Source organism: Dermochelys coriacea, chromosome 16, assembly GCF_009764565.3.
Source record: "Dermochelys coriacea isolate rDerCor1 chromosome 16, rDerCor1.pri.v4, whole genome shotgun sequence".
In the NCBI taxonomy this organism is placed as follows: Eukaryota; Metazoa; Chordata; order Testudines; family Dermochelyidae; genus Dermochelys; species Dermochelys coriacea.
Window position 1 is genome coordinate 16,427,458 of NC_050083.1, and position 13,134 is coordinate 16,440,591.

Genomic DNA, 13,134 nt, shown 5'->3' on the forward strand with positions numbered 1-13,134 from the left:
GGACATGCAGGAGTGGGGCAGCAGCCACAGGTGAGTGGAGCTCCGAGTCCAGACTGGCCAGAGGGACTCACCAGTCTGCGGACTGCAGGGCTGGGCTAAGGGGTGCTCCTCAGCCAATGCAAATGCCCTCCTCGCACCCGCGAGCCCCTCTGCCCGTGGCGATCAATGCACCTGCAGCGGGCCCCGAAGGCTGAAGCTGCATATTCAAAATTCTAACCCTGCCTTTGGTCAAGGCCACAGCCCCGTTCTCCGCCAGCCCCTCCATAGCCCCCTGACCGGCCAGGCTCCTGAGCCAACCCGCCTCTGTCCTCTCAGCGACCCAAACAGCGCAGCCTAGAGAGGCTGCTGTTGAAACTAACCAACAGCTAAGTGAAACTGACCTCCTGCCTTGACAGCTGTAGAAAATAAATCCTCCAACAGGGAGAAGGGAACTTGATTTTAAATACCGTTTTGAATAAGGTAAGGCGTCATTAGTAAGACAGGTAAGGAAAGAGGATGGTTGACAACATGCAAAAGTTAACAATGACTAGAGATAAAGAGTAGACTTGTATTCTGTAACTGAATCCATCATGAGCTTCTCTGAGCTGCAGGGATCTGGTCAGTTGGTGAAACTTTTTTCTGAAGGGCCCAGTTAGCCTCAAGAATGCTTTACAAGATAAGGCACTTCAGGCATAATTCAGTTGCTGGAGAAGTTTACTTATGCTGCGTTACTAGCAGCTACACTAATCAAAACCAATTCCTTGTGTGCCGTTTAGTAAACAACTTTTTTTCTTGTCTAAAGCCTTTCTGCTAAAGACTTCAAAGCACTTTACACAGCAGCAGGGAGAGTTCAGAGGAGCCTAAGGGAGTTAGGTTCCCAGATCCCAATGAATTTTATTGTGAGGACACTTAATTCCTAGGAAAATCCCATCCATCCTCCTGTCTCTATTTACTCTGGATGAAAATGGGATTGAGAGTTTTAGTCTGTCTGTTCTTAGTATAGTCTCACTTTTGTGACAGTCAAACTGTATTGATGTCACAGAGAGGCAGGACTGTAGAGATGACGAACAAGCAACAGGAACAAGTGAATGCTACATGACTGATTCTGCGAAGTGCTGGTGCCCTATATGCCCCATTGAAACCTTAAAGGCAATTTGAGGGCCTATTGTATCTTCCAATCTGCTAGAGTTTCCACTTGAATGAAAAACTTGCTCATAAAAATAAATCGTAACAGGAGAGTTAGAGAGGGTGATTTTAAAGGCAAGAAGAAAAGGAGTACTTGTGGCACCTTAGAGACTAACATTTATTTGAGCATAAGCTTTCGTGAGCTACAGCTCACTTCATTGGAGGCATCCGATGAAGTGAGCTGTAGCTCACGAAAGCTTATGCTCAAATAAATTTGTTAGTCTCTAAGGTGCCACAAGTACTCCTTTTCTTTTTGTGAATACAGACTAACATGGCTGCTACTCTGAAACCTGTCTTTAAAGGCAAGGTATCTCAAAAGTTTTTCAAACTTGCCCATGAAGCGTAAGACTAAAGCTCAGTCCAATTCGTATGGTAAGGAAGGGGAGCTACTTTAGACAAGAATATACAATTTTGGTTAAACCTATTTACTATCTTATAAAAAAATTCCATTAATAGATCTTGTAATGAATTATTTTGCTAGTAAAACACTAAATAGTAAGGAGTACAAGCTATATTTGTAAAAAGTCAATAGTCAGATCTGTTACTTGCTCTGTTTCTGAAATCCATTGCTGACCTATACTTTTTTTTGGCCCCTTTGGACATTTTTTTCCTAACAGAGTTGTAGCCTATTTATGACACCTGCAAATAAATTCATTTGACAGAGTACCTGTGCTTTGATTTTTAGAGGAGCTATGCAATCCAACTCCCACTGAATTCAAATGGGAGCTGCTGGTGCTCAGTACCTTTGAGTAGAATCAAGACATATTACCCATTTGTTATGGAAAGTCAGATGCATTTTGTGTTTAATTTAGATTTGTTATATTTTTGATCTAATCTCTACCCTTTTACAAATAATTTTAAACAATTTTTATTGCAGAAATGTAAACATGTTTGCTGTGTCAAACTATTAGGATGGGGGGGCGGAAATACATTTTCTCCACTGGAGACTTTTACATTGTGGATTTCAATGCCAAATTGCTACTTAGTTATTAAACATGCAGAAAGTGTAAATAGCTTCTTTGTGATCAGTTTTGATCTTGGTAGAGGGACAAACCTAAGCCCACCCAAATGAGTTTCCCATCCTCACCCATCCCAGAGTATATGTAGATTTTTACCTCCCTCCAACGTGAGGGCTTCTGATGGCCAGCTATAGTTTTTATGTGGGGATGCATGGGGCCTCAGGCATACATCCATAAATTCCACCACATATTTGGGAGTGGGAGGGTTTGGCAGCTGGGTAAAACAGATTATGGGGATACAGGAAGATTTCAAACTAGTATTGGGGGAAGATAGGGACATCAGGATGCTTGTTGCTATGGGGCATCATCAGAAGTGTAGAGATGGGGGATTTTAGCAACTGGGAGGTGGCCCATGTTCAGTCCATAAGAGAGGAAATCCTCATGATCTGTTGATGGAGAAGGCACCCCAAAAGTAACTTGACAAATCCAGCCATGGAATTTGGAACCATGGACAGTTTTCCCTTTCATTCTGGGTCATCTTCTGGCTCTGCACTGTATCCTCAGAGTATTAATACCACTCCCAACTGAGTGGTGTACACATTTATGGGCACTATAACAATCCTTCTTCTGATCCCAGAATTTGAGAGCCAGATTTAATCAAGACATGCAAATGGTGCTGGTGCCCACAGTGCCCCTTCAGCATCTAGATTGCTGGGGCTAGGAGCAACAGTAATAATTTGTTGTTGTTTTTTTAAACTGGAGGAAGATCAAAAGGGAAAGAACAATAGGAGCTTCTCTGGGGTAGGAGCAAGACAAGTTAAGGTGCAACTATGGGGATGCAGGGAGTACAGAAACTGGTAGCCCTAGGTAGTGCTCACACTGCCTCTACATTCATACAAGACCAGCACCGGAAATCAGCACCCCTTGCCAAGCCCCCATCTTGCTGTGAAAGAGCCGGATGTTAACCTCAAGTTCGGGTCTCCCTTGTTCCATCGCACTTTACTGCACACTGCCTCTCAAGCTGGCCTTCATTTAATGTTAGAAGACAGTTTTCAAGCCGCTTGGGCAATAGTTTTACACTGGATAAGAGAAGATATTTCTCCCCTTGGTCCTCTTACAGCATTGTGTTAGATGCATTGCTACATTATGTTTACAATAGATCCACTAGGGTTTATGGCATCTGATTGTCAGTGGTCCCCTCTGGGTTCTCTACCTCTGTTTGCAGCAAAATTACTACCTCATTGACTTACTGTTTGGCGCTCTGGGACAGCAGAGCCTTAACACAATATATTTTCCCATCATCTTGATTTTTTTTTTCATTTTTGGGGGGCAATTCAACCCATCTGGTTAGAGCTGTAGGTGAAAATAAAGTTGCACATGTAAAATTGTATCACATTAAAAAAAATAACTTCTTCCCTCTCCTTTTTCAAAATCCAGGAGGGAGGGAAAATGAACGAGGTAAAAGAATGTCTGAGAAACATAGAACAGACTTACAAGATCTTCCAGCAACAGCAGTTCACATTTATTGCAGCACTGGACCACACCCGAGAGGAAGCACATGACAAGATCAGGCCTGTAGCAAGTATTGGACAGGTAACAAAGAAATCAGCACAAAGATCTCTGCCAGTAGCGACGGGAACAGCATAATGCTGTTATGCGCTTGTGTATATTTCAGTGGCGAATAACTATTTGCTAGGGAAAACTATATACAAACCCCTCTAGTAAGATCTGTTTATTAACTCAATATTATATGCTACAATAGATCAAATAGATACAGAAGTATCTACATTATGATTTACCCACTTATTCAAACGCTATACTGCTTAGTACCACTTTAGACAATTTAGCCTAAGAACCCCATTTCCCTACCTCACTCCTAACCACAAATATACAGTACAAGACAAACAAACCCATCTTCCCCTGCCACACATGGAATCTGTAAACCTTAACTTGTTGTAGTAAGCAGCTTACTTGCCTCTTCCCCCTGGTATTGGAGATATTGTATCTTTCTATAGTGTTGTTTTTTTTAAAATAATGGCTGTTAGAGAGGTGGGATGATGGAATGAGGGCTGAATGTCTCTAGAGAGTAGGGGGTTCTGAGTTGATATGTGATTTGTCTGGGAACTTTCAAAAATATTGAATATTTTAAATGTGAAGAACTCAGAGCCTGGAAGAGAGACTGGGAAAAAAAATCTCAATAAAATTACAATTGTGGATGTGCTGAGAGCAATATTGCGTCACAATGATCAATCCCTTTGCACGTGGAGACAGCATGTGTCATTAAAATCAGGGTTCATTACGATTTAATTTTTCTACTGTAATAATGCCAGGGCTTTGTTCGCTATTCAGAAGAGTATCTGGATAGATTGTGTTATGAAATAATGTCAGTTTCTACCAGGAGTTAGCATTGAGATTTAGTCTTAATTTTTATTAAATAATAAATTTAGCAATACAGATGCTTTGTGTTTATTATTATAATGTCAATGACTAAGGTTCAAACTAATCCACCTCCTGCTACTTGGCAGAAAGACCTTGTACCTAGTAATTTCATCTCTTTAATTTTGATCCACCACTCACTAGTATTAAAAAAAAAAAAAAAAAAAGGGATGACAGGAAACACCCTCAGATCACAGTAATGGAGTCACACTGGCCATGTGGCTGCAGTAGTTCAGCCAGCACTCCTGTTCCAGCAGGGGAGGGGGAAGAATGGCCAAGGATTTGCACATCAGTGGATTCCACCAGCCACACCTCTCCAAATCCTATTGCATGGGAACAGAGGAAGCTTTTTACTCAGGCAGGCTCTAGAAACCCAATTGCATGCAGGTTCCGCTGCACATTGCTTCCTTCGGAGCCATGGTTGAGAGGGCAGTTTCTCTGCAGTATAACACAAAACTGCAACGAAGCGGCCCTTTGAATGTAAAGCAATAAAAACGGCACCAGCTTGTCTGAACTAGTTTCAGTGCAGTTTAAATATTGCCCTTCCTTGCACATGTTGCACTACATAGGTGCAGGCATACATGGATCATCACTGTAACAGCACTACCGACAGACGCATCCTCCTCATGTTCTTGAACATCTGTAGTGATCTGAACAAACTCTGCCAAAAGCTAGAAACCCTGCATCCTGGTACCAGTGTAACGAACAATATTTTGGAGAAATGCAAGCTGCTCATTAGCCCCAGCAACGACTTGAGCACCATCCGAGCCAAGTAGGTCTATCATCAGCTCACTTTTATATATTTCTCATTGTAAATAAAAGCAAACATCACATCACTTATAAAGCTGGGAAATAATCAGAGAGGCATGGTCCTCTGCAGATGTAAGCGAAATTTGTACTCCAGACCATCACCACCACACATCCATTAGAGCCATGTGACTATGTCTTCTAATTCCAGTAAAAGAACAAGGGTATTCCAGTAATCCCGTTGGTTTTTGGAGAATTTTCCCCAATACTATTCACTCCCCACTCACAAATGGTTAGATTTTTTTTTTTTTAAGTTTGTGAATTTCAGTGCTAGTGAAATGTAACATACGGGCAGTCTAGAATACTGAAGTCACATGCAATGGCAATACAGATTTTCCCCACCCCATACTGTCAATGGTTTATTTCAACCGAGCAAAGAGGAGAGACGTCTATTTTACATGCTGTTGAAATTAAATCTGGGGGCAACCAGATTTGGGCCCAGTGGTGAGGAAGGTTATTGAACAGGAACGATTTCAGCCACACAGTCTAGTTCTGACCATCACTGACCCTTTGTCTTGAGAAAGTAACTGAAAGTACCTATGTACGTGTAGCAGCGACTTTAGAAGTGGCATTGTGGGGTTCCATGTGTTTATTTACCATCTGGTAAATAACTGCTTCCTGCCCCCCCGCAGGTACCCTCATGATGTGGTGAATCACCTGAGCTGCGATGAAGCAAAGAACCACTATGGAGGTGTGGTGAGCCTCATACCCATAGTCCTGGACTGCATGAAAGCATGGGTGGCCCACAGTGAGAAGTTACCTCGGAACTTCTTGCAAAATGTGAGTGATGGAAGTGCTGACTCTCAGAAGAGAGCACAGCAGGATGTGTCGGCAAAGACATCTGCTCCCCTAGGCCCACGTCCGGCTATCCTCACTACTGCTACTCAGACCTTGGTTAGTTACAAGGACTATTCACGAGAGCAGAACAGTAAGGATGGTAAAAATAGCACCTGAATGGCACAGGGAGTACCACTTGGAAATATCTCAATGGACCCTGGAAACCACCTGGGAAACACTCCTTTTAAAAGGAACAAAGCTCATACATCTTTTGCATAGAGGTGGCTGGTTATTAAATATGGTATCCAGTATTCACTTCAGTTGTTTCCTCCTGCCTTGACCCAAGTTCTGAATATAGGTAGTCCTGCAAGTCTCCAAAAGCAGATAATCCTAGATCTTATCAGACACCTTTCTACTGAGATCCAGAGAAAGAGCAGGAACAGGGGTAGTATATGTCACATGTATTCCTCCTTGACAGGTCTAGTGGTGAGGGCAGTGGATGGAGTTAGGACTAATCAGATTCTGGTCTCTCACCAATGCTGTGTCTTGGGCAAGTCACCTGAAGTCCAATTGTATGACTTCCTATCTGATTTTTTCAGGTTACAGGTTGCTCAAACTTACTGTTGTAAATAGCTTGCTATCTGAAATCTAAGCTGGGTGCATTGCATCCCACATCAATACTAGTAACAAAGACCGAGCCAAAATCTGTCTTCATTTATAGCTGTTCAACCCCTTCACTTTCTATGGGGTTGCATAGGTGTAAGTGAGGACAGAATTTGGTCCTGTAGTTTAATTGACAGTGTGTGAACCATAATAGAATCCAGCTCACTCTCCCAGAGCTGTTTTGGCTCTGCAGGGCTAACAAGAGGAAAAAGTTATTTATCACTAGTATTAGTGTGCAAGACTCCAATCCAGGGAGCAGATTTACTGAGGAAAAGGTGACCATTTTCAGACAGCCTCTTTTCAGAGTAGAATTACACTTTAAGGTCTCTGTGCCTCTGCTTTCCCTTGGGTACATCTTACCTACCTCACAGAGGTGTTTGAGGCTTAGGGCATTAACAGCTGTAAGGCATTTGAGATCAGCTGATGGAGTGTGCATAGAAAAGTGCAAAGTATTTTTAAATCCTTGCCTTCCTACAGAGTCTCTGAAGCCAGCTAGCTATCTACCTTTCCAGGACTAGGTTATGAAAGCCAGTCCATCTGTGGGCTCTCTTCCCATAGTTATCACTTAGAACTGATCTGTATAATTTGAGATGCTTTATGGAAGCATTAACTAAGCCCTTAACAAGATCTTGATAGTCTGATGTATTTTCCTGTATCTGATTGCTCTTTTCCACTCCTACAGGCAAGTTAACTCCTGTTCTTTTGCCTCCTGCCTGAAGACACTCCTGAATAAAAGTTTCCCATGCATGCATGGCTGTGTTTGCTAAAATTATGGAGGTGCTATTACCTTAAGATGACCAGATTTTTGAAACAAGCATCAACTGAGATGGGAGGGTTTAAGCAAACAAGGAAGTGCAGGAGGGAATGGCAGTTCGGAAGTATTTACAGGTGAACTTTCACCCTTTCTTTTACCTCCCCCTCTATGTATTTGTTCTCATTCTGTTCCCCCACCACTTACACACTTCTCCATAGGATGTACAGGAATCATTGCACTGACCCTCAGTGCTGGGATAGACATGATTTCTTCAGCAAATGTCAATTATTTTTAAGTGATCCTATTTAATTGAAACTACTGGGGAATTCAAACAGATTGAAGATTGTTGGGCTATTTAACATAGTTGCTAGAAAGGATTTTAACTAGCAAAAAAGCCACCCTTCCTGTAGAAAGCTTTATTTAATAGATGCATCATGGAGGTGGCTTTAGAGAGAAAAATTAAAGTCACTAATAGCATTTAAATACTTCAAGTCACGTTTCAGGCCTGATTGTGCTAGGCACTGTACAGACAAGTAACAGATAAAATGCTCTCTGGATCAGGAACAGTTGAGCAGGAAATGTGGGCTATTGGTTAGATCATGGGCCTGAAGGTTACCACTTCCAGGTCCTATTCCCAGCTCTGCTATTTACTCATTGAATGACTTTAGGTAAAAGTTATCTAACCTCTGTGGCTTAATTTCCCAATCTGAAATTCAGGAGGATACCTACTGCACAGCAGAGGGGCTGGGAAGCTTATTTTTTGTAAAAGCACCTTTTAAAATCCTTAGATGAAAGGGGCTACAACAAGGGTAATTTTTACCCACTAACAATCAGTTTCTTGAAGCCCCTTACTATGTCAGCCCAGAGAGTGGGTGTAAATCCTACCAGCAGCAAAGGAAAACCCCCAGAGGGATATCACTCCCCCTCTGGAGAAGGCTGGCTGAGCATGCTCAATTTGAGACTTGCAGAGCACTGAAAGTAAATCTGCAACCAATATCCAGAATGTCTCCAGATCCACAAACACTGGGGGATGTTGGAGTTGGCATTTTAAGGGAGTCTGCAAAACTAGGGACCCCATCCTTCTGTTATTTAAGTCAAAGGGAACACTGACACTGATTTCAGTGAGAGAAGAATCAGGACCTTTGTTAGCAAGTTAGAAACAACCCTTCTTCAGTATCAGTGTGTCAGCCAGTCTGAACTTCCACAGCTGCACCTAATTCCAGATTAGACACAGGGCACAAAACTTCCTTGAATAAATTCCAGCTTCAAGTCCAATAGCTGTGGTTGAACTAGAGCATATCTTTTAAAAAAAATCATTCAATCTTGATTTTAACTGTTCCAGTGGAGAATCCACCACAACCCTTGTTAAGTTATTCCAGTGGTTAATGACTCTCACCGTAACAGCGTTCCATTATTTTGCCTGTGCTTATGCTACACAGCAGAATTGGGGGGGGGGGGAAATCTAACAAGGGTATTTCCCATTCATTAAAAGTACCAACTCTTTTTACTGCAATACAAGTTGATCAGATATCACCATCTAAATTTAGTTTTAAAAGGGCCACAAGTGTGACTAAAATGGCAATTAAAAAAATGCAATTAAAACAGATATTCAGTTATATTCTCTTTAAATACCTGTATTTTAAATGTCAAAGGCAAGCAGTTATCACTTATCTGTTCTTGCTACATAAAATGAGTGCAGTTTAGGATTTCTGAGAATAGTGGTTACATGACCATACGTTCTGACCTATATTTAAATAAAAAAATAGTATGAAAACAGGGAATTTGCACTTACTGTAAATGTCTGCCAGCCTAATCAAAAGTTATAGTATATGGAAGATAAATGTCCTAGCATTTGTTTGTGCATTTTCATGTTGATCAGCACATTTTTCAGACTTATGCAGCCGCTGGAACAAAGAATCTCTGCTATGCTAGGGGAGCTCAGTGACTCTAGAAGAGGGAAAGCGCAAAGAATCTCCCCAAAACAAAAACTGCAGGGTGGGCAGACAGGCATGTTTCATCTACCAAGCATTTTACAAACATTAAGTCATTCACAACTTTGTGAGATAGGCAAAATTACAGATGGGAAAACTGAGGCACAGTGAGAGGTCAAGGGACTTGCCCAAGGCCAAAGTCCAAGTGTTGGGGATTCCTGATTTCTAATCCCAGCTTTGACTCCTAGTCCTGGGCACAGACCAGGTCTTATTGCACTAGTATAAGATCTGAAAATCTAGTTTTAACATCATTCTTTATATCGTGTAAGCCGCAATACTTGGCTTCTGATCAGCTCAAACTATTGTATTAATTTTGAGGTTAACATAGTACCAGTTCACTTTCAGTTTTGTGTATTAAATATCAGAACCCTGCCACCCAACAAATTAAAAGCTGTTGCTCATGTCTTACCCAAGAGTTCCTAAATTTAGCAAATTAGTGAATAATTCCAAAACTAACTGCCCCAGTCTTCTCACCCAGTCCTGTTCACTAACATTCCTCAAGAACTCTTGAATGGAAAAATTGGAAGTTTTTAGGGAAACTATAATTTTGCAATAACATGACAATGGTCTTTTGGAAGATTTTTTCAAAGAAGTTGCAAAAACAGTTTGTCCAAATTACTTTGGTTTCTATACAAGTTTTCCTCTACACAATGGATGACCACTACTTCAGATAGAGCAAAGTTTGAGAGAAATTTAGAAGGTTCATAGGGTAGGAAGAGACATGAATCAGCTTTGCAACAGCAACCTAGTGGCAATGTTGGAAAGAGTACCATCTTGCCATAAATCCAGTTGACACTGAGTAGAAATTGCGGTAGTTGGAATGTAATTATCCAAACATAGAACTGTAATAAAACTTTACTTTAACTTTGTCTTCCAAGTTCACACCCACAAACACAAGAAGCCTGTCAGGCAGCCAAACTAACTTTGTGTTCCTCAAGTTCCTGAAGATCTTCTGGATCACCTGCTTTTCCTTCTGAAGACAAATACAGATACAAGCAGAGTACACAGGATCCCAATAAAATCCAGCTGTCTGTATGCTACATATTACTTCTGTAGTTCTGATCCAATTTAGACAGAGGACGGCATCAATCAAGAACCTATATCAAATCCAAAATACCCCTTAGGTTAAACTTTTAAAAAACAAATCTTTAAGACTGGAGACACCGTAACCAACAGGATGCTGCTTACAAGCCATCCAGAAGAGAGCTGGGATCAAGTCAGCAATTAAAAAGTCAGGGATTCAGCTAGACCTGAAAAGTCTTGCATGGAATCACAACAGGGAGTTTTGAGCTCCACAGCTCAAAAGATTAGTTCTAAGTGAGGTGGCAGAGTCATGGAGGCCTCTAGTGGTCAGGTTTGGGAAGCAGCAATAAAGAATGCAACAAGAAGGTCAAAAGGAGAATCTGGTATGTGGCAGCAGAACTGTGAGCTGGGAGGAAAGCCAGACTACTGGAAGGATGGGAAGAGGAACTAGGAGTTTGGCTCAGGGCCATAGCATCTGTGGACTGAGAAGGAGTTCCTGAAGATCAACCTGTTGTGCTTTTTCTGGGACAGCATGACACACAATACATTTTCTGAAGAGCACAACCTTTTCAAATTGCTTAAAATATCACAGCAGATAAAGAATCTATAAGTTTCAGAGTAGCAGCCGTGTTAGTCTGTATTCGCAAAAAGAAAAGGAGTACTTGTGGCACCTTAGGAGACTAACAAATTTATTAGAGCATAAGCTTTCGTGAGCTACAGCTCACTTCATCGGATGCATTTGGTGGAAAAAACAGAGGAGAGATTTATATACACACACACAGAGAACATGAAACAATGGGTTTATCATACACACTGTAAGGAGAGGTTTCAGAGTAGCAGCCGTGTTAGTCTGTATTCGCAAAAAGAAAAGGAGTACTTGTGGCACCTTAGAGACTAACAAATTTATTAGAGCATAAGCTTTCGTGAGCTACAGCTCACTTCATCGGATGCATTTGGTGGAAAAAACAGCTGTTTTTTCCACCAAATGCATCCGATGAAGTGAGCTGTAGCTCACGAAAGCTTATGCTCTAATAAATTTGTTAGTCTCTAAGGTGCCACAAGTACTCCTTTTCTTTTTACTGTAAGGAGAGTGATCACTTAAGATAAGCCATCACCAACAGCAGGGGGGGGAAGGAGGAAAACCTTTCATGGTGACAAGCATGCTTATCTTGATGGCTTATCTTAAGTGATCACTCTCCTTACAGTGTGTATGATAAACCCATTGTTTCATGTTCTCTGTGTGTGTGTATATAAATCTCTCCTCTGTTTTTTCCACCAAATGCATCCGATGAAGTGAGCTGTAGCTCACGAAAGCTTATGCTCTAATAAATTTGTTAGTCTCTAAGGTGCCACAAGTACTCCTTTTCTTTTAAAGAATCTATAGTTTGCTTCAGGCAAAAGGGGAACACAAAATAGACTGGGCTGTCTGCAAATTTTGAAATCTTACATACATCCTGAATAAATGCCAAGAAAGTCTCCTTAATTCCTCTACATCATGCATAGGTTAAGGATCCAGATGGCCCTGCATAATAAATACAGGAAGTCCTTCCCTTATGTCTCATCACAACCAAATACAGCAATTTTACAAATACTACTCCAAAGCTAAGTCATACATACAGAGCAATGTACATCAAAGCACACAGAACTCTGTCTGGAAATGCACTGGCCCATATCCCACTAAATTAATTTGAATGCTGTCAGTAATAAGTATACTTTACAACAGTATTTTAAAGTGAACAAAAAAAAAATCAGAAAAACGCTTGTCACCCTATCAGAAGTTCAAGAATCCCAGACATCAGTGCTCAAGCAACAATCTTCTTACTATATTGTGGGGTTTGTATTAACACTCTGTAGTTTGGCATGAAGAGGCACTCCTAAATTAAGATGAGCCAACAGGGATGCCAAAAATCTTGAAACTAAATTGATAAGCGTTGCTATGTCTAAATTCAGTCCTGAATTTGGAGTTTGTTTTGTGCAATCCGGAACAAACTACTGCAGTGAAACATCCATGTAAGACAGTTCATAGCCATCAGTTGTCTTACTGAAAACATTTTTCCTTCTGAACTAAGTCCCAGATGCGATACATTGATCAGAAACTCATGACTATAGATTTCAAAAGTAGTTTTGATTTAAAAAACAAAGTTAGTCACTCATGACTCAGTTACTATGAGCCCACTGGATCTTTTACCTGGAAGAGTATATTTTATGTAACTCAACTGAACAAGCAAAAATCACAGAGAGCAGCAAGTGATCATATTTTGGAAGTGGAGGTTCCAAGTCCCCATTCCCTTGCCTTCTCTTGAGGGCTAGAATAGAGTTTGATTTGAGATTACAATCTTCCACTGACTTATTTTTGGTTCCACAGAGGTGGAAAAACAACAATGTGAACTCAGAAAAATAGAATTATGAATTGATATACACATTAAAGTGTGTCAAGCAATGAGTCCAAAGCTTGCATGAAATAGTCTTGATTGTAAGAGAACGCCTTGGAAAAGGACTTGCAAACTCAGGCCCATAGGAAGTGTAATCACAAAGGGCAGCAAAATCATTAAAACCATTT

The 13,134-nt window shown here is 41.0% G+C and overlaps 1 protein-coding gene across 1 annotated transcript; it reads left to right on the forward strand.

The window, feature by feature from the left end:
* The first annotated feature begins 3,572 nt into the window (after window positions 1-3,572).
* On the forward strand, window positions 3,573-11,000 carry SPACA9 (sperm acrosome associated 9). The gene is made up of 4 exons (XM_038374972.2): window positions 3,573-3,716; window positions 5,129-5,331; window positions 5,999-6,146; window positions 7,489-11,000. The coding sequence occupies exons 1-4, from the start codon at window positions 3,573-3,575 to the stop codon at window positions 7,495-7,497; spliced, it is 504 nt and encodes a 167-aa protein (XP_038230900.1). The 3' UTR covers window positions 7,498-11,000.
* The last annotated feature ends 2,134 nt before the right edge of the window (window positions 11,001-13,134 follow it).

Excerpts from the sequence above, each read along its gene's own strand:
- SPACA9 (XM_038374972.2), top strand. The coding sequence starts at position 3,573 with ATGAACGAGGTAAAAGAATGTCTGAGAAACATAGAACAGACTTACAAG. Across the intron at positions 3,717-5,128 it reads CTGTAGCAAGTATTGGACAG|GTGCAGGCATACATGGATCA; the intron begins GTAACAAAGAAA and ends TGCACTACATAG. Across the intron at positions 5,332-5,998 it reads TTGAGCACCATCCGAGCCAA|GTACCCTCATGATGTGGTGA; the intron begins GTAGGTCTATCA and ends GCCCCCCCGCAG.